Source organism: Schistocerca cancellata, chromosome 1 (assembly GCF_023864275.1).
Source record: "Schistocerca cancellata isolate TAMUIC-IGC-003103 chromosome 1, iqSchCanc2.1, whole genome shotgun sequence".
Lineage (NCBI taxonomy): Eukaryota > Metazoa > Arthropoda > Insecta > Orthoptera > Acrididae > Schistocerca > Schistocerca cancellata.
Genome location: NC_064626.1, coordinates 845389782 through 845410696, shown reverse-complemented (window position 1 = coordinate 845410696; position 20915 = coordinate 845389782). Strand labels below are relative to the sequence as shown.

Sequence of the window (20915 nt, the reverse complement as noted above, 5' to 3'; positions counted from 1 at the left end):
TTAGTCGTCATTGTACTTGGTGTATATATGCAGACTGAAGCGACGAATGAAAATTCGTACCAAGGCTGAGATTCAAACCTTGTTCTCGTGCTCACTAGGCAGATGCACTAACCATTACGCCAGACCTGCACAGTGGTTTTGCACAATTGCACGGAATACCCTAGCACGCCTCCCTTCTAAATCTAAATTCTCATTACATTCATCACTTCAGGCTGCATATACACATCATACATGTTTGCGACTTGAAACGTCCCTCGTACGATATAGTTTCAATCGTTCGATGCTGAGGCGCTATTCCAATACAGCTGGAGAGCCTCTGCAATCTTGTTCGAGTTTAGACGGAATTCCGAGTGTCCATAGGCGCGAATGGGAATTTGTATTGAGGAGTATGCGTGCTAGGGTATTCCGTAACATTGTGCAAAGCCACTGTGCCGGGTTGGCGTAGTGATCAGTACATCTGCCTCGAGAGCGGAAGATCCGGGTTCGTATCCCGGCCTTGATACACCAGATACGTTTCGCTTTTATTTACAAAGCATCGTCTCCAGTCGTTCTGGAAATATGGATCCTTATGTTTGTGTGTTAGTACACTTTGGTTGTTAAAGATTAAAAAACAGTGTTTCTTTATAAAATTGGCATGTGATTTATTTACGGTGTTTCTGCCTCTTGTTCACTGGCTTGCAGAATATGTGAATAAGAGGTAGAAACATGGTAAAAAAATTACATACCAACTTTATAAATAAATACTGTTTTTTTAATCTCTAACAACCAAACTGTGCTAACATACAAACATATGTATCCATATTTTCAGAAAGACTACAGAATATGTTTTGTAAATAAATACGAAACACCTGTGATGCAAAATTCTCTTTAATTAACTGCAGTAAAATTAAGACGGGGAATCTAGTGATAACATATTGCAGATGACTGGGACCAGCTGAAACGTGCTGTGCATTGTCGTAGGAACTTTCCTCGTACACTGGAAGACCTCAGAGGGCGCTATGTGGAAGACCGAGACAAGCCTGAGGAGCCCTTTCAGGACAGCATGCTAGTTTGATCAACATGCTAGAAATGATATCCAGAGCAAGTTTTGAATTCACATATTTGCAGTTTCGAACAGATTCCCTTTATTTTGTTTAGAGGTTTGCTTTTATTTCACAGTGTCGTTAATTGCTTTAGCTTTTTCAGCATTGTTCTTTCATTCCTCGCTGCACTTGCATTTAAGCCCACACACGTTCGTTGATACGCAGGTGGTACAATCTTTTTCTAATCAGTTTAAAAGAGATAAAACACTCTTCCACTTGTTTTATTATCTATAATTACATTAAGTGATATTAATACTACAGCAAAAAAAATCACACACTAGGGTTTTTACGAGGGTAATCCCAAAAGTAAGGTGTCCTATTTTCTTATAAGTACATAGATCTGTTTATTTCTACAATGGTTTACATTAGTTTACAGCTTGAACATTTAGCTATTTTGCGACATAATCACCATTTCTGTCGATGCATTTTTGTAGACGCTGTGGCAGTTTTTGTATGTCCATGTTATACCAGCTCGCCGTCATGCTGCGAAGAAGGATGACGCCCCTGGCGTGATTGTTGCTTGGTCTCAGGTGTAAAGTGGTATGCTCAGGTTTCGTCACCCGTGACAATTGAGTCCAGAAAGTTGTCCTGTTTGGCTGCAAGGCGGTGAAGAAATGCGCGGGAAGCATCAGCTCGTTGCCGGATGTGGTCCTGAGTCAGGATGCGTGGCACCCACCTTCCGCACACCTTCCGGTAGGCCGCCTGGTGTGGCCGAACTGTTCTAGGCGCTTCAGTCTGGAACCGCGCAACCGCTTCGGTCGCAGGTTCGAATCCTTCCTCGGGCATGGATGTGGGTGATGTCCTTAGGTTAGTTACGTTTAAGCAGTTCTAAGTTCTACAGGACTGATGACCTCAGATGTTAAGTCCCATAGTGCTCAGAACCATTTGAACCATTTTTTAACCTTCCGGTAGTTCAATGCTTCCGTTAAAACTATGTTAGCGGTGCCTCGGGAAACCTCAGGAACCAACGTGCAGAAATCATCCAGGGTGATCAGCCGATCTTCACGCATGCTTTACTCAACCTTCAACACTGTCTCCTCAGAAATTGACGGTCTCCCGCTCCTTTGTTCGTCGTGAATTTCGGTCCGACCAGCTGCAAACTCTCTACACCACTTACGAACATTTTTGGCATCCATGCACGACTCACCATACACTTCCGTCAATTGGCGATGGATTTCAATCGACGCAGTGCCCTTTGCGTACAAAAACCGAATAACTGCGCGCAATTCGCACTTGGCGGTAACACCCAACGAGAGCTCCATTCTCAACGGCTGCCAAGCCACGACTGAGCGCCTCAGCGCGGCGTGCACATCTTTACATACAGCGCGTGAAGCACTCTTCATAACTGTGTGACCAACTGCCACATAAACAGAGTTCTGTACTTATAAAAAAAAATAGGAGACCGTACTTTTGGGATTACCCTCGTATAAATTCTTGCGATATAAACTGTTGTCATATGTGATTTAAATGTATTCCGCATTGGCCAACAATGATACAAATGAATAATTAAATCTACACAACAGAGAACCAATATTACCAAAATCGATTTTCTATAAAAACGCCAGTACTATGAAAAGAGACTCTGCAGGTCAAAGTGTGGAATCATCCCGTTGTCGGAATTCATGGTGTTACACAAATTTTAGCAAAATTCAGCTTTTTTTACTGCTCGACCAAACTCAGGAGTTAGTTACCTACAGCAAAATTAGAGGAACATCCAGAGACAACAGGATGAATAATAGATGACAATTTCTTTTAGCCTCTGGGCTACCTTTTAATAATTTTTTTTCGGGTAGGTTGCCATAGCCATAAATTTATTACAAGACAATTCCATTTTCCGTCTTGGTATTGGCCTGTTAGAATACAGCTCTCTGTAGTGTAAGAAGAATTTCTGTTGTGTCCTTCAGCTTCCCCGGTAGAGCTGGAATCGATTCTGGTTCAAATGGCTCTGAGCACTATGGGACTTAACATCTGAGGTCAGCAGTCCCCCAGAACTTCGAACTACTTAAACCTAACTAATCTAAGGACATCACACACATCTATGCCCGAGGCAGGATTCGAACCTGCGACCGTAGCAGTCGTGCGGTTCCCGACTGAAGCGGCTAGAACCGCCACAGCGGCCGGCTCGGCATGCGTTAATCCGATGTGATGTTGAAACACACTTCCAACTGTAGTGAACAGAGATGAACAACTTGTGCCAATGAAGTTACCACTGTATTTTCAATACATAGTAACCAGCGTATTTGTTTTCTTATCCGTTGTACCCTTCGCGAGAGTAGAGTTGTAGGAGGACTCCAACATTGTGCCAGTATTCAACACAAAGATGTACGGTGCATTCTGCCTTCAGATACGGAGTCCGTCATCTCTTATTAACGGCAACTTCTGTGGTCCATAGCGGCTGGTCTTCCTTCCTTCGCACCAGTTTTATCACAAAAAACTGTAGTAGCTGCATCTTACGGATTGCAATTTGTGTAGGTGACCATTAGCCCCGAATCGGATACTGAATTCGAAATTAATTATTAAAACAATCTAAACAGACGTTTATTACAACGTGACCGGTCTCGATCACCACATGATCATCTTCAGACCTTCAAAACTGTAATATGACATAGGATATAAATTAGAGAGACACAAAAAATGAACTTAAAATTAGCTATAAAATTATAGAACATAGATATTACCCATATTGATGGACAATAGCTGTACACGGAAAAAGAACCGCTGAATGACCATAGTTAACCGCTGGAGAGGGCAGCGCAGGTATTTCTTAAATATTGGAGTCTCCGCCTACTGCTGACAGCATGATGTCAGCATTAGCGAATCAGGCATAAGTTGAAAGAATTATATTCAAGCTGTTTCTTCTTTATTATACAATTATTCTACGTAATTTTGACGTTCTATTTACTAATAAATGCATCTTGCATTTATTAGTAAATAGAACGTCAAAATTACGTAGAATAATTGTATAATAAAGAATAAACAGCTTGTTACTCCAGCTATTGTCAAATAAATATACTAAGAACTTTAAAAATGAAACAAATAGACATCACGTTCGTTGTGTATAGGTTGTTCTCTAGGGGCGTGCCGGAAAAATAGTTAAGATGTTGTCGGTTTCTATGGAAACGGCGTACGCTGTTTCAAAGGTGCAGCAGCAGGACGATTTCCAAAAAGATGGTGGTGAGTATCGATAGATGATGTCCAGCACATGACATTCCATGGATGTACGAAATAGTTGCTTACTAAGGAGATGATAGATTCTGAACTCGGGCGGTTTCCATTGAAACATTCACAAACGTCGATAAATGTAGCTCAGTAGAAAACGTTCCATAGCTGTAGTCCCAACTTGTAAATTAGGTACTTAATTGCTCGGAATAATTTCTGCGTGCGTGAAAATGAACTCTTCAACGTGAAATCGCAGTAGTTTAGCATTTAGAAATGATTTATCTCTGAACATCGCCTCAGGAAGTTAACGGGTAGCCAGATCCATATCGTATTCAGATCTTACTCAACAAAGTACGAGTGTGAGTCAAATGAAAACCTTAAATTTGCAATAACAAATCGAAATTTCTCGCCGTTATCCTGTAAGTTGGTAAGCGTGCTACAAACAGCGTGCAGAATGGCCTGTAGGTGGCAGCATACTGCAGATGCACACATACCGTCGCAGTATCAGTATAAGTTGGCCGCCCCACTTGCGACTTGCACCAGGGAAGAACAGCGTTCTGTTATTAGGTTTGCGTAGCGAAGGTGTGAAACCTATTGAAATTCATCGACGAATGAAGGTTTAGTACGGTGATGCATGATTGTCACAGCAGCAAGTCTACGAATGGAGTAGGAAGTTCGCAAATGGTTAGACTTCAGTGGAAGATGCTCCTCGTACAGGTAATTTCCAAGAATGATTGCCTATCGAAGCCGCGGGGTCCAAACGATACATATCGAACGTGCGATGGTAAATCAATCATGCAACTCTGGTGGCGGGCATTTTGAGTATGTTTACGGTGGTCACTACAGCAATGACAAAATAAGAGGGTTACAAAAATACTTGCAATTGCAAAGGAGACAACTTACCTTACTCGTCGTCGGTGTTGTCGCCAAGTTAAAGTCCATTACGGTGGTCTGGATGGATAATTTGGAAGAGTCGAACCATGTATTCTTCCTGATACTTGTTCGTTTTCCGCACTGTCCACAATGAAGTTGTAACGATATGTCAAAGAAAAAAAATGGTTCAAATGGCTCTGAGCACTATGGGACTTAACATCTATGGTCATCAGTCCCCTAGAACTTAGAACTACTTAAACGTAACTAACCTAAGGACATCATACACATCTATGCCCGAGGCAGGATTCGAACCTGCGACCGTAGCGGTCACGCGGTTCCAGACTGCCCGCATTGAGGCTGATCCCTCACCTGTGGTAGAGTGGGAGGTCGTCTCAAGGTGTGGCAGGGGGCGAAAGACATTCCGGAGGGCTGAACGGAAGGCCTCTCCAGTTTGTCTGACGAACCGGTTTCAGGCTCTGTCTCTGGCTGATACTCAGGCTGATACTGATCTTCGGCCTGACATGGCTGCCTGTCCTGTTCCAGAGGTTGCCCCTCAGTCTGCAAGATCCGGGCGGTCGCAGAGGGTGGGCTTACTGGTAGTTGGGAGCTCCAACGTCAGGCGCGTAATGGGGCCCCTTAGGGATATGGCAGCAAGGGAGGGGAAGAAGACCAAAGTGCACTCCGTGTGCATACCGGGGGGAGTCATTCCAGATGTGGAAAGGGTCCTTCCGGATGCCATGAAGGGTACAGGGTGCACCCATCTGCAGGTGGTCGCTCATGTCGGCACCAATGATGTGTGTCGCTATGGATCGGAGGAAATCCTCTCTGGCTTCCGGCGGCTATCTGATTTGGTGAAGACTGCCAGTCTCGCTAACGGGATGAAAGCAGAGCTCACCATCTGCAGCATCGTCGACAGGACTGACTGCGGACCTTTGGTACAGAGCCGAGTGGAGGGTCTGAATCAGAGGCTGAGACGGTTCTGCGACCTTGTGGGCTGCAGATTCCTCGACTTGCGCCATAGGGTGGTGGGGTTTCGGGTTCCGCTGGATAGGTCAGGAGTCCACTACACGCAACAAGCGGCTACACGGGTAGCAGGGGTTGTGTGGCGTGGGCTGGGCGGTTTTTTAGGTTAGATGGCCTCGGGCAAGTACAGAAAGGGCAACAGCCTCAACGGGTGCGGGGCAAAGTCAGAACATGCGGGGACCAAGCAGCAATCGGTATTGTAGTTGTAAACTGTCGAAGCTGCGTTGGTAAAGTACCGGAACTTCAAGCGCTGATAGAAAGCACTGAAGCTGAAATCGTTATAGGTACAGAAAGCTGGCTGAAGCCAGAGATAAATTCTGCCGAAATTTTTACAAAGGTACAGACGGTGTTTAGAAAGGATAGATTGCATGCAACCGGTGGTGGAGTGTTCGTCGCTGTTAGTAGTAGTTTATCCTGTAGTGAAGTAGAAGTGGATAGTTCCTGTGAATTATTATGGGTGGAGGTTACACTCAACAACCGAGCTAGGTTAATAATTGGCTCCTTTTACCGACCCCCCGACTCAGCAGCATTAGTGGCAGAACAACTGAGAGAAAATTTGGAATACATTTCACATAAATTTTCTCAGCATGTTATAGTCTTAGGTGGAGATTTCAATTTACCAGATATAGACTGGGACACTCAGATGTTTAGGACGGGTGGTAGGGACAGAGCATCGAGTGACATTATACTGAGTGCACTATCCGAAAATTACCTCGAGCAATTAAACAGAGAACCGACTCGTGGAGATAACATCTTGGACCTACTGGTAACAAACAGACCCGAACTTTTCGACTCTGTAAGTGCAGAACAGGGAATCAGTGATCATAAGGCCGTTGCAGCATCCCTGAATTTGGAAGTTAATAGGAATATAAAAAAAGGGCGGAAGGTTTATCTGTTTAGCAAGAGTAATAGAAGGCAGATTTCAGACTACCTAACAGATCAAAACGAAAATTTCTGTTCCGACACTGACAATGTTGAGTGTTTATGGAAAAAGTTCAAGGCAATCGTAAAATGCGTTTTAGACAGGTACGTGCCGAGTAAAACTGTGAGGGACGGGAAAAACCCACCGTGGTACAACAACAAAGTTAGGAAACTACTGCAAAAGCAAAGAGAGCTTCACTGCAAGTTTAAACGCAGCCAAAACCTCTCAGACAAACAGAAGCTAAACGATGTCAAAGTTAGCGTAAGGAGGGCTATGCGTGAAGCGTTCGGTGAATTCGAAAGTAAAATTCTATGTACCGACTTGACAGAAAATCCTAGGAAGTTCTGGTCTTACGTTAAATCAGTAAGTGGCTCGAAACAGCATATCCAGACACTCCGGGATGATGATGGCATTGAAACAGAGGATGACAAGCGTAAAGCTGAAATACTAAACACCTTTTTCCAAAGCTGTTTCACAGAGGAAGACCGCACTGCAGTTCCTTCTCTAAATCCTCGCACAAACGAAAAAATGGCTGACATCGAAATAAATGTTCAAGGAAAAGAAAAGCAACTGGAATCACTCAACAGAGGAAAGTCCACTGGACCTGACGGGATACCAATTCGATTCTACACAGAGTACGCGAAAGAACTTGCCCCCCTTCTAACAGCCGTGTACCGCAAGTCTCTAGAGGAACGGAAGGTTCCAAATGATTGGAAAAGAGCACAGGTAGTCCCAGTCTTCAAGAAGGGTCGTCGAGCAGATGCGCAAAACTATAGACCTATATCTCTGACATCGATCTGTTGTAGAATTTTAGAACATGTTTTTTGCTCGAATATCATGTCGTTTTTGGAAACTCAGAATCTACTATGTAGGAATCAACATGGATTCCGGAAACAGCGATCGTGTGAGACCCAACTCGCTTTATTTGTTCATGAGACCCAGAAAATATTAGATACAGGCTCCCAGGTAGATGCTATTTTTCTTGACTTCCGGAAGGCGTTCGATACAGTTCCGCACTGTCGCCTGATAAACAAAGTAAGAGCCTACGGAATATCAGACCAGCTGTGTGGCTGGATTGAAGAGTTTTTAGCAAACAGAACGCAGCATGTTGTTATCAACGGAGAGACGTCTACAGACGTTAAAGTAACCTCTGGTGTGCCACAGGGGAGTGTTATGGGACCATTGCTTTTCACAATATATATAAATGACCTAGTAGATAGTGTCGGAAGTTCCATGCGGCTTTTCGCGGATGATGCTGTAGTATACAGAGAAGTTGCAGCATTAGAAAATTGTAGCGAAATGCAGCAAGATCTGCAGCGGATAGGCACTTGGTGCAGGGAGTGGCAACTGACCCTTAACATAGACAAATGTAATGTATTGCGAATACATAGAAAGAAGGATCCTTTATTGTATGATTATATGATAGCGGAACAAACACTGGTAGCAGTTACTTCTGTAAAATATCTGGGAGTATGCGTGCGGAACGATTTGAAGTGGAATGATCATATAAAATTAATTGTTGGTAAGGCGGGTACCAGGTTGAGATTCATTGGGAGAGTCCTTAGAAAATGTAGTCCATCAACAAAGGAGGTGGCTTACAAAACACTCGTTCGACCTATACTTGAGTATTGCTCATCAGTGTGGGATCCGTACCAGATCGGGTTGACGGAGGAGATAGAGAAGATTCAAAGAAGAGCGGCGCGTTTCGTCACAGGGTTATTTGGTAACCGTGATAGCGTTACGCAGATGTTTAACAAACTCAAGTGGCGGACTCTGCAAGAGAGGCGCTCTGCTTCGCGGTGTAGCTTGCTCGCCAGGTTTCGAGAGGGTGCGTTTCTGGATGAGGTATCGAATATATTGCTTCCCCCTACTTATACCTCCCGAGGAGATCACGAATGTAAAATTAGAGAGATTAGAGCGCGCACAGAGGCTTTCAGACAGTCGTTCTTCCCGCGAACCATACGCGACTGGAACAGGAAAGGGAGGTAATGACAGTGGCACGTAAAGTGCCCTCCGCCACACACCGTTGGGTGGCTTGCGGAGTATAAATGTAGATGTAGATGTAGATGTAGACTGAAGCGTCTAGAACCGCACGGCCACACAGACCGGCTAAACGGTATGTCACATCGAAACTCTTCTTACGAAGTTTTACACACCTCCACCACCACAGTCTACGCAGTCCTTCGTTTCCTCGTCCGGTAGTAGTCCATATTCGTTTGACAAAATGTCAAACAATCTTCTACGCTGGATAAACATGGAATTGGATTTTTCCATGTGAGAAAATCCGCCGAAGAAACGTAAAGAACACCAGACATCCCACTTACTGCCGACATAAATCGTCTGGGTTTCCCTTGCAACTCACAAATAATTCGCGGAGTTATGTAGTTTAGAGCAACTGAGGGAACGACGGAAAACAGATAAAAATGACGATCACAAATAATTGATCATAATCCGGCCACCAGAGCTGCATGATCGATTTAGGATCGCACGTTCGATATGTATCGTCTGGACCTCGCGACTTCGATGGGCAATCATTCTTGGAAATTACCCTGGTACAGGTCAGGCACAACGCGTTGTGACTCCACAGAACATTGCAGCAGTTGGAGCCATAGTGAAGGAAAACCGCCGAGTGGCACTGAATGACATTGCAGCATGTTTACAGATTAGTCATGGGTCAGCACACCACATAGTGCACGATGTGCTCCAATGTCACAAAGTGTCTGCAAGATGGGTGCCACGGTAGCTGACTCCTGAAAAGATAGAACGACTTGTTGATGCTTGTGAATAACTTCTACGGCGCTTTAAACGAGAAGGTGATGGCTTCCTTGCAAGAATCGTTACTGGGGACGAAACCTGGGTTCACTTCCACCAACCGGAAACAAAGAGAGCGAGCAAGGAATGGCGCCATTCCTCATCACTAAGTGATTTCCATATGTTTGGACAACTCAAAGACGCAATGGGAGGAAAGAACTTCCGTTCTGATGAAGAGGTACGTCACGCGGTGCATGAGTGGTTGCGCGGACTACCAAAAGAATTTTTTCTAAAAGAATATATGCACTTTTTAAGCGCTGGAGGACTTGCATTGAGGGTGGGGGGGATTATGTTGAAAAGTGATACAGCTTTGTACCACTTCTACACAATAAATAATATTTCAAAAAATATTTAATTTTTTTCATTTGACTCACCCTCGTATTAATGACGTAAATGTGGAGGGAGAACCATGGAGCGCGCTGAGTGCGGTGTGTGTCCGCAGGACATGACGCTGGGCGGCTTCCACGTGGCGAAGGGCACCATGGTGCTGCCGTTGTTGTGGGCCATCCACATGGACCCCAAGGCGTGGCCCGAGCCAGAGCGCTTCAACCCGGCCCGCTTCCTGGACGACGACGGCCACATAGTGCGCCGCGACAACTTCATACCTTTCCAGACAGGTAAGAGGAGCTGCTGCTCACAGTACTTCCTTCTTTTCGTTTCTCGGCTTTCCTTCCTTTTCAAACTTAGGGTGTACATTGGTAGTCATTGCACAACATATCATTTCCTGGTTTCGCCTGCGTGCTGCTCATACGCCGGAGCCTATTTCCGTGGTCAGTGGAAAAGAAGGTCCCTCTAATCAGGAGATGATGGCTTGATCTTTTCCTAATGCTCGAAAACGGATTGGGAAGGAGGTCTATTGGGTCTGACTTTCCATTTTTGGAAAGAAGCTTACGGAAATCCTGCAGCAAACAGCACTTTACAGAAAGCTATTAGCGAGATCAAAAAACGGCCAATGGAAGCGCCCGATCTTGGGTTTCACTGGTCGGAACGGCTAGATTTTACGGGAATTTTGAGGAGCGAAGTCAGGAGTTGACGAGATCCTTCGCGCTCACCAAAGTTCCTATTTAAATACTGAAGAATTACAAGAACCAGAAGTACTTCCCGGTTTGTGGGGTAGAATTCTGTTTAGACCTATTCCATTTTTCCAGACGATTGTTGCCTTTTAGTGAATTTGAAAATTCTCCATAGGAAGAGACATATTATACAAGGGAGTTCTAGGAGGAATAGTCAGGAACGATGATTCTAACTAAAAAAAGTCTAGTAAACATGGGCTCTGAAGTGCACATGAGCACTTCTTCGTCGTCGATGCTGTGAAACACATTTACACTGATGCGCCAAAGAAACTGGTATTGGCATGCGTACTCAAATACAGAGTGATTCTAAAGTCACTATACATTTCAGTGATATGGTAACGGAATATTTGTTTCTTGCGGGTACTACGACAGAATGCTAACCAAAGAAGAATAAATCGCTGTTGTTTCTGCTCTTCTTCGTGGAATGACGTATTAACAGGTGCGGACAGACTTTGCCCGTCGATTCCTGAAAACAGGCCTCACCAGGCTTGCTATCAAGACCCTAGTCAATAAATTCCAGCGTACTGGTAGTGTTGCAGATGAAGAACAACGTCCAGGGAGGCCGGCCATAACGCCAGATACCGTGCAAAAAATGGCTCTGAGCACTATGGGACTTAATATCTGAGGTCATCAGTCCCCTAGAACTTAGAACTACTTAAACCTAACTAACCTAAGGACATCACACACATCCATGCCCGTGGCAGGATTCGAACCTGCGACCGAAGCGGTCGCGCGGTTCCAGACTGAAGCGCCTAGAACCGCTCGGCCACATCGGCCGGCCAGACACCGTGCAAAGTGTGCAGGATGCGATCACACATAGCCCTTCCACATCTACCAGGAGACATAGTAGAGAGCTTGGTATTCCTCAAACCACTGTATGGAGAGTTCTTCGTTACAAGCTGCACAAATGTGCGTACCATATCCAGGTCGTACATAAGCTTGAAGCGGAGGACTACGCAGCCAGACAAGCTATGTGTCATGACCTGCTACAAGCTGTGGAAAATGATAATTTGATGCAAAATGTCTTGTTCAGTGATGAAGCTACATTTCATACCTGTTGACATGTGAACAGACACAGCTGCAGAATCTGGGCAGACGAACAACCAAGTGTGCTGCAGGAGTGGCAACGGGACACAACAAAAGCGAATGTGTGGTTAGGGATAACGAGGTCAATAGTGTACGGGCCTTCTTCTTCACAGAACAAACCGTTACGGGAACCACATACCTACAGGGTTATTACAAATGATTGAAGCGATTTCACAGCTCTAAAATAACTTTATTATTTGAGATATTTTCACAATGCTTTGCACACACATACAAAAACTCAAAAAGTTTTTTTAGGTATTCACAAATGTTCGATATGCGCCCCTTTAGTGATTCGGCAGACATCAAACCGATAATCAAGTTCCTCCCACACTCGGCGCAGCATGTCCCCATCAATGAGTTCGAAAGCATCGTTGATGCGAGCTCGCAGTTCTGGCACGTTTCTTGGTAGAGGAGGTTTAAACACTGAATCTTTCACATAACCCCATCACTTCATCACTGAAAACAAGTTTCGCACTGAACGCATCCTCTTCCATGAGCTGTTGCAACCGCGCCGAAAATTCAAAGCGTTTGACTTTGTCATCGGGTGTCAGGGCCTGTAGCAATTGTAAACAGTAAGGCTTCTGCTTTAGCCTTTTCCGTAAGATTTTCCAAACCGTCGGCTGTGGTACGTTTAGCTCCCTGCTTGCTTTATTCGTCGACTTCCGCGGGCTACGCATGAAACTTGCCCGCACGCGTTCAACCGTTTCTTCGCTCACTGCAGGCCGACCCGTTGATTTCCCCTTACAGAGGCATCCAGAAGCTTTAAACTGCGCATACCATCGCCGAATGGAGTTAGCAGTTGGTGGATCTTAGTTGAACTTCGTCCTGAAGTGTCGTTGCACTGTTATGACTGACTGATGTGAGTGCATTTCAAGCACGACATACGCTTTCTCGGTTCCTGTCGCCATTTTGTCTCACTGCGCTCTCGAGCGCTCTGGCGGCAGAAACCTGAAGTGCGGCTTCAGCCGAACAAAACTTTATGGGTTTTTCTACGTATCTGTAGTGTGTCGTGACCATATGTCAATGAATGGAGCTACAGTGAATTTATGAAATCGCTTCAATCATTTGTAATAGCCCTGTAGATATGTTGGAACAGTTTTTGGAGCCCTAGTTGATATCTGATGGGATGATGGATACTGTTGTTTTTCCAACATGATGATGCACCACCCCTTTTTGCCCTCGTCGCTCGGGATTATCTGAATCAAGCATTTCCCGGCAGATGGATTGGTCGTGCCTCTCCACGGATGTGGGCGCCCCGCTATCCTCAGTTGACACACTTAGACTTTTTTGCGTGGGGGTTTATCAAGTCTAGGGTATACCAAGTGAAGTTCCGCAGCACTGAACACTTAACACGGCGAATTCGAGCCGCAGCTGCTGAGATTACACCAGATATGCTTGGGAAGGTCTTTTTGTCTACAGTGGAGCGCTGGGGGGCGTGCCTAGACATGCAAGGTGGTCACATTGAAATGCACTGAAATTATGTCCTATTGTAAAATAAGTTGCAGTGCCATTACATATTGGTCAATAAAATTTGTTTAAGTACCAAATGTATAGTGACTTTCGAATCACAGAGCTATGTAAACAGGCATAATAAGGCGCTGCGGTCGGCAACGCCTATATAAGACAACAAGTGTCTGGCGCAATTGTTAGATCGGTTACTGCTGCTACAGTGGCAGGTAATCAAGATTTCAGTGAGTTTGAACTTGGTGTCGGCGCACGAGGTAGCGATGAAGTGCGGATTTTCCCGTACGACCATTTCACGAGTGTACCTTGAATACCAGGAATCCAGTAAAACATCAGATCTCCGACATCGCTGATCCGGAAAAAGATCCGGCAATAACGGGACGAACGACGACTGAAGAGAATCGTTCAACGTGACAGCGTTCCTCAAACTCCTGCAGATTTCAATTCTGGGCCGTCAACAAGTGTCAGCGTGCGAACCATTCAGTGAACATCATCGATATGGGTTTTCGCAGGCGAAGGCCTACTCGTGTACCCTTGATGACCGTACGACACAAAGTTTTGCGCCTCACCTGGGCCCGTCAATACCGACACTGGACTGTTGATGACTGGAAATATGTTGCCTGGTCGGACGAGTCTCGTTTCAAGTATCGAGCGGATGGACTTTTAAGGGTATGGAGACAACCTCATGAATCCATGGACCCTCCATGTCAGCATGGGACAGTTCAAGCTGGTGGAGGCTGTGTAGTGGTGTGGGGTATGTGCAGTTGGAGTGATATGGACCCCCTGATACGTCTAGATACGACTCTGACAGGTGACACGTACGTAAGCATCCTGTCTGATCACGTGCATCCATTCACGTCCATTGCATATTCCGACGGACTCGAGCAATTCCTGCAGGACAATGTGACACCCCACACGTTCGGAATTGCTACAGAGTGGCTCCAGGAACACTCTTCTGGGATGCCTTGCAACGTACTGTTCGGAAGAGATCTGCAGCCCCTCGTACTCTTACGGATTTATAGACCACCTGCAGGATTCATGGTGTCAATTTCCTCCAGCACTACTTCAGACATTAGTCGAATCCATGGCACGTCGTGTTGTGGCAATTCTGTGAGGTCGCGGGGCCCCTGCACGATATTAGGCAGGTGTACTAGTTTCTTTGGCTCTTCACTGTATTTGCTTTCCATATTATGAGAGATGGTAGTATGGACCAAACGAAGAAAAGATGTACAGTAGGTATGTCGTTGACAAAGGAAGATTGAAGTTCAATGTCCCCTCCACGTCGAGGTCTTTAGAGACGCAGCACAGACTCGTGTTGTTTCAAGTATGGGGAAGAAAATTGGCGCACTCTTTCAAAAGAATCATCTCGGCATTTGCCTGGTAAGATAAACAATGGAAAACCTAAATCTGGGTGGCCGGAAGCGGATTTGAACCGTCGTCCTCCCAAATGCGAGTCCAGTGTGCTAACTACAGCGCCACTTCTCTCGTTAAATATCCAGTAAACATGGGTTGCATATATTAAGACCTACGAGCACTTTTACACCTTGTAAGTTTATCGCCTGGTTCGTCTGTTTAAAGATAGTGAATGTTTGCCCATTGCCAGGCGTGGTCCTTGTATTACTGCGCGTTATGTTCCATGGCTTAGAACTCGAATTTATTTCAGTGAATAGGCCCGATAATCTATTTTATTTACAGGTGAATGTAACCTATTCACAAAATTACTATAGAAATTTATTAGGAACGCAACTGACAACGCTAGACTGGCGAATTACCATGAGACAATACGTACAAGACGGGACCTCTTATCACTTTCTGGTTGCGTTCTCGCTTCCCGAGCACGGGGTCCCGGATTCGATTCCCGTTGGGGGTCAGGATTTTTCACCTGCCTCGAGATGACTGGGTGTTTGTGTTGTCCTCATCCTTTCATCATTATTCATGTGCGTGGCGAGATGGGACTGAGCAAAGGTTGGGAATTTGTACGGGCGCTGATAAGCACGCAGTTGAGCGCCCCACAAACCAAACAACATCATCACCATCATTTAACACTTTCTGAAATTGCCAAACATTGCTTTTATTAGAATTCTTACTTTGATTAAATAATCAGCATAACACCTCTATTAATAATGGCAACAACGATGATCATGGGGTTAAATTATTTTCCTCGGGTTTAGCTGAGGGGAAGAAGCAATTAAAAAAGTTTACTTTTGCTGAGATTCACATTTATTTTATTCTAAAGCAGGAAAAACACTAAAGTGACAATTAGCCTCTATATTGAAGCCCACACAGTGGTAAGACCTTCAAAAACTTTTCAATTAGTTCTCTAAAGAAATATGGCTATAGTCACATATGAGTTATCGATGGGACAGGGGGTAAAATACGTACATTGCACTCATTACCACAACAAGCATGCTACTTCAGATCCACGCCTATGCGGTTAGCGCAATACTGGACGCGTACCAAAAACTGTGTAATGTTACGAGCAAATTATGTAAAGTATGATCTCAACTCGGCTATATATAGCTGGCAAACACGTACTATCTAATTCCTTGGCTGTTCACTTCTTTTTATGAAACCACTAGTGGAAGTACATGCAACTGATTAAATTTGTTTCGTCAGTTTACGTTAAACCGAATAATATTCTCCCAGTAAATTCAGTAGCAACATGAAGGTACACGATGAAATCTGTTCACATGGACCCGAATCTGACACTGGCATACGAAGACAAGGGGCGATGGGGAGAAAGGGGGGGGGGGGAGGGAGGTCCTATTGGTGCACTAATATCTCTCTCCGTACACTTGTAATGCAAGCAGATTGTTACAGAGTGCAATCTAGGGAGAGTTAAACTATCGTACCAGTGGTACAATGACCATGTGGTTGACCACTATTCACAAAAAGAAACATAGAAAAAACAAATAATAATGTCAAACAAAAGGTTGCTGGCTGTACTCGTACTCTGTTATTTAACTTTGCAGGGTGCGAAATGCCGCATGGGGACAGAAACTACACAGGTTTAATCTAGCAGGTAGCACTGGGGTGCTCACGTGGTTGGGTAAATTCACAAAGAAACCGGCACAAATTAAATAAAATTTCCACGCAAAACGGCTATATCCTGACCAATATTGAACTGAATAAGCTTCTACTGGAACGTAATCTGAGCCACGTTAGAATAGACAAATGGCGAGAACATATGGTCGAACACAACTCACAAAAAAACACCAAAAATTCGATAAAATTCCCCTCACAAAAATAGTATGGTTACAATCATATTCACTCAATAAACATTAGAACACAATCAGAAGCACACTAGCTTGAAATCTGAGCACCATTAGGCAAGTTCGCGACAAATGGCGCCGGCATATGGACAAGAACTGCATACAAAGAAAAGCCTGAAATTGATAAGGTAATGAACCAAAAGTATTCCGTTCCAGCAACAGAATGAGATCACACAAAACGAAACATTGAGAAAACGCCCTGCAATCGGGATAAGAGTGTGAACTTATGGTCCACACTACACATTAACACGCGACTAAGTCTCCTTCTTTTACCATCCAATCCACTAAAATATTGATAATTAAGACATCATTTAAAGTTACTCTGACTAAACTGATTCTGAAAGAAACTTATTAGCGTTCTGTACGACTAAACAACACATTCCAGTACCTTCTATTTACTGTAATGTGGGGAGCCCCATAGAGCTACTACGTCCACACCGTTCGCCAGCCAGCCCAAGACTGCCTCGTGTGACGAAACTAGAGGGCAACGGTTCTCTGGTCAGACCGAGTAGAGGGAGTTGGTCCTCCTCGGCAGTGACCATCCTGATACCTTCTATTTTGCTAACTTGGTTTATCTTTGTTGCTAGTTTCCCTCTGCTGAACTTGCTTACAAGATTAAGTTGGTACAAACTCCACTCTACTACCACTATCTCTCATTTTTTTACACTCAAACACACTAGACTGGAAGCAGAGCGGAGAAGAAAAGGAGCGTTACATGTAAATTAAACACAAAAGAGGCCACCTTTTCAGTCACCAGGCGTAGTACGTCAATAAAAAGGAGAATGGTTATTGAGAACTTTTAACATTGGAGCGCGTCAGCAATCGTGAATAATTTAATGATTAAAAGGAATACGCCTCGATTTCAAATAGAAACCGGATATCGACGTAGGTTTCGGCGCGGATAACCACGCCTTCTTCGGAACACACTAAAACCACAAACTGCCTAAAGAGGCATGGTTCAACATTAATACTGAACGCTCAAAAGGGCAAATGATTCGCATTAAATGTAAAATAAACTGTACGTGTGTGCCATGTCAAACAGCTGTACTTAGCTCAAACGTCAGAAGCGTGCTTCCCCACCCAAGCCAACGTTCGGTGGGCCGCGGGCTCCCAGGTAAACTGAGGTGGCGCGCTCGTGGTCTCGCGGTAGCGTTCTCGCTTCCCGAGCACGGGGTCCCGGGTTCGATTCCCGGCGGGGTCAGGGATTTTCACCTACCTCGAGATGACTGGGTGTTTGTGTTGTCCTCATCATTTCATCATCATCCAGGAAAGTGGCGAAATTGGACTGAGCAAAGATTGGATAATTGTACGGGCGCTGATAACCGCGCAGTTGAGCGCCCCACAAACCAAACATCATCATCATCATCATGAGGTGGCGCCGGCAGCCAGGCTGTGAGAATGTCAGAAAGGAACGCGCATACCTGAGAGCTAGGGGCCCATCGAACGTTGGCTGAGGTGATGAAGCACGCTTCTGACGTTCGAGCTAAGTACAGCTATTGACATGGTTCACACGTACCGTTTATTTTACATTTTATGCGAGTCTTTTACCCTTTTGGGCGTTCTGTATTAATGTTGGACATTGTCTCTTCAGGAAGTTTGTAGTTTTAGTGTGTTTCGAAGAAGGCGTGGTTATCCGCGGCGAAACCTAGGTCGACATCCGAATTCTATTTGCAATCGAGGCGCATTCTTTATAATCATTAGAATGGTTATTGATATCCCAGCTAACGATACCAAATAACCATTTAATGAAAACAACTGGACCGAAACAGCAGTGGCGCTTCAACCTTGGCTAATATGCAGCACTTCTCTTCCAATGAGCAAGTGCTTATAGCTCTGAAGCTATGCACTCCAGAGCCCATGTTTACTGGAAATTCTTTTCTGTTTTTTCTCAGTAGTACCTCCTCCCAAAATACGGAAAGCATAGGACTTACTGTAGAAGAGATCTGTTTCACAGTATCGAAGATGAAGAAGTGCTCTTAACTCTTAAGTTACGCATTTCAGAGCTCGTGTTTACTAGACTATTTGGTTCGAATGATCGTTCCTGTCGTATCCCTGAACACTAACCATTACTCCTGGGACACCCCGTATAAGAGCGTGGAACCGTTAGTTGGAGGTAGTGTTCACTTAGCGAAACGGAACTAGCAGGATTTAATTTAAGCATATAGATTCCATTGTGTCTGGAGATTAGAGAATTGTTTTTCCGCATGTCATTTACCTGTATATGTTTAACTGTATTCCTCTTTAGCTGCGTGGATGTTTTCGGCAGAAGTTACAAGGAGTCAGATGGAGATTCCAGTCAACTGGCTAGAGTTGGAAGTCTTTCTGAAGGCAGTTGAACTGCTGCAGGGCTTTTCATATTAACATTGGAGTACTGGAAGGCGTCCCATCAGCACAACTGTAGCGGGGCAGAGAATTAATTCGGGTCCGCCAAGAAACGCTCAGAGTAAATCTATGGAATAAAACGTCACGTAATTTGTCTGTCGTGGGATTTCACGCCACACCACGTAAGCTCTGAGGATCGGTGGATTCGTTCGATGCACTCTTCTCGCTGCTACGTCCTGTCGAACGATCTACATCTGCGTAACATCTGTAATGTACATTCAGTTGAACCAGCTTACTGTTTTCCGGAAAGGGAGAGGGGTGCTGGAAGAAGCAAAGCTGTGACGGCGGGTAGGAAGGTGTGCCTTCGTAACTCAGTCGGTAAGAGAGTTGCCCGCGATAGGCAAAGTTCCTGGGCAGAGCGCCGTTCCGGCACACTGTTTTAATGTGACAGGAAATTTTGATAGGAAAACATTGCGTAAAGTTTTATTATTCAATGTCTCTTCAGACCTGGAACCCTGGACGAAACGACATTAGCTGCGGTAAGTGGCCAAAATGATTATTTCACTCTCCAGACGAGTGTGCGCAGTTTTGAAACTTTCTGGAAGATTAAAACTGTGTGTTGGACCGAGACTCGAACTTGGGGTCTTTATCAGCGTGCATTGTGGATTTGGATATGTGGTAATGTGGGCTAGGTTAAGCGCCAGAAAATACAGCTGTGTACATTTCGAGGCTCCGGAACGACATGTTGTGCTGTGTATACATCATAAAGAAACGGAGTGATGCCGCTTTGCTCGATCGCAGCGTTGTTACCCGCACCTGTTGTAGCCTGTCAGTGGGAGCGCTGAGCGCCGTGTGCGTGCGTGTTGCAGGGAAGCGCATGTGCGTGGGCGAGGAGCTGGCGCGCGTCGTGCTGTGGCTGTACTGCGGCGCGCTGCTGCAGCGCCTGCGCGTCTCCGCCCCCGACGCCGCCGCCGGGCCGGACCTGCGCGGCGCCTGCGGCATCACCCTGACGCCGCCCCCGCAGCCGCTGCGCTTCACCCCCCGCTGACCGCCTCCACCCGCGCCATCTTCTCTGCCCTCTCTCATCGCTTAAAAAAGAAAGTCATATGTACCCGCTCACTGGCTCGATAATCGTATTTGACCGAAAACTCCCTTTACAACATCCCACATCTGCCCTGGATATTTTGCCATGACAACATCATGTGACAGAAAAAAACAGCTTTTCTTTTAATTTTCTTTACCTCGCCTCCGACAAGAAGTCAATTTTTTTTAAGGCTATAAGAAGAGAGTAGCATTTATCTGTGACGAAATGTATACATTTCTTTAATAAAACGCTACACATGTACAATGAATGAATGGTATTAACTGTGTCTTACGTTTATGTAAATATTCCAAAAACATTAACGCCTACCAATCGCAACCTAATGGAAAGGAACTGACTCCTTATACATCTTCACGCAAAATCCATGCCCCGGCCTTTACTGACTATTGCTTTTTGTCCTTTTCCTGACATTTGCAATATCCCATGGCTAGTGCATGAGAAATAGAGGATGTACCAAAAAAGAATCATCCGATTTCGCACGTCTATATTTCTGAAACTAATAAATACACACAATGAATTTTGTTTTTTGATGAACGGGGATCTCAAAAAGTTTTTTCTTTCGTACCATTTCATAGGTGTTAAATATGGCCACCTTGAGATGCACGATATGTGTCATTGCGGTATTAGCCCGCAGCTGATGGTCTCGCGGTCGCGTTCTCGTTTCCCGAGCACGCGGTCCCGGGTTCGATTCCTGGCAGGGTCAGGGATTTTGACCTGCCTCGAGAT

At 45.0% G+C, this 20915-nt stretch overlaps 1 protein-coding gene across 1 annotated transcript in view; it reads left to right on the top strand.

Annotated features, from left to right (window-relative positions):
• The window catches only part of LOC126162453 (cytochrome P450 306a1), a 421350-nt gene extending 400911 nt beyond the window's left edge, over nt 1-20439 (top strand). The window contains exons 7-8 of the mRNA XM_049918978.1: nt 10313-10487; nt 19957-20439. Coding sequence (XP_049774935.1) covers nt 10313-10487; nt 19957-20135 — 354 coding nt within the window. The 3' untranslated portion in view covers nt 20136-20439. The remainder of the gene's footprint in view (nt 1-10312; nt 10488-19956) is intronic.
• The last annotated feature ends 476 nt before the right edge of the window (nt 20440-20915 follow it).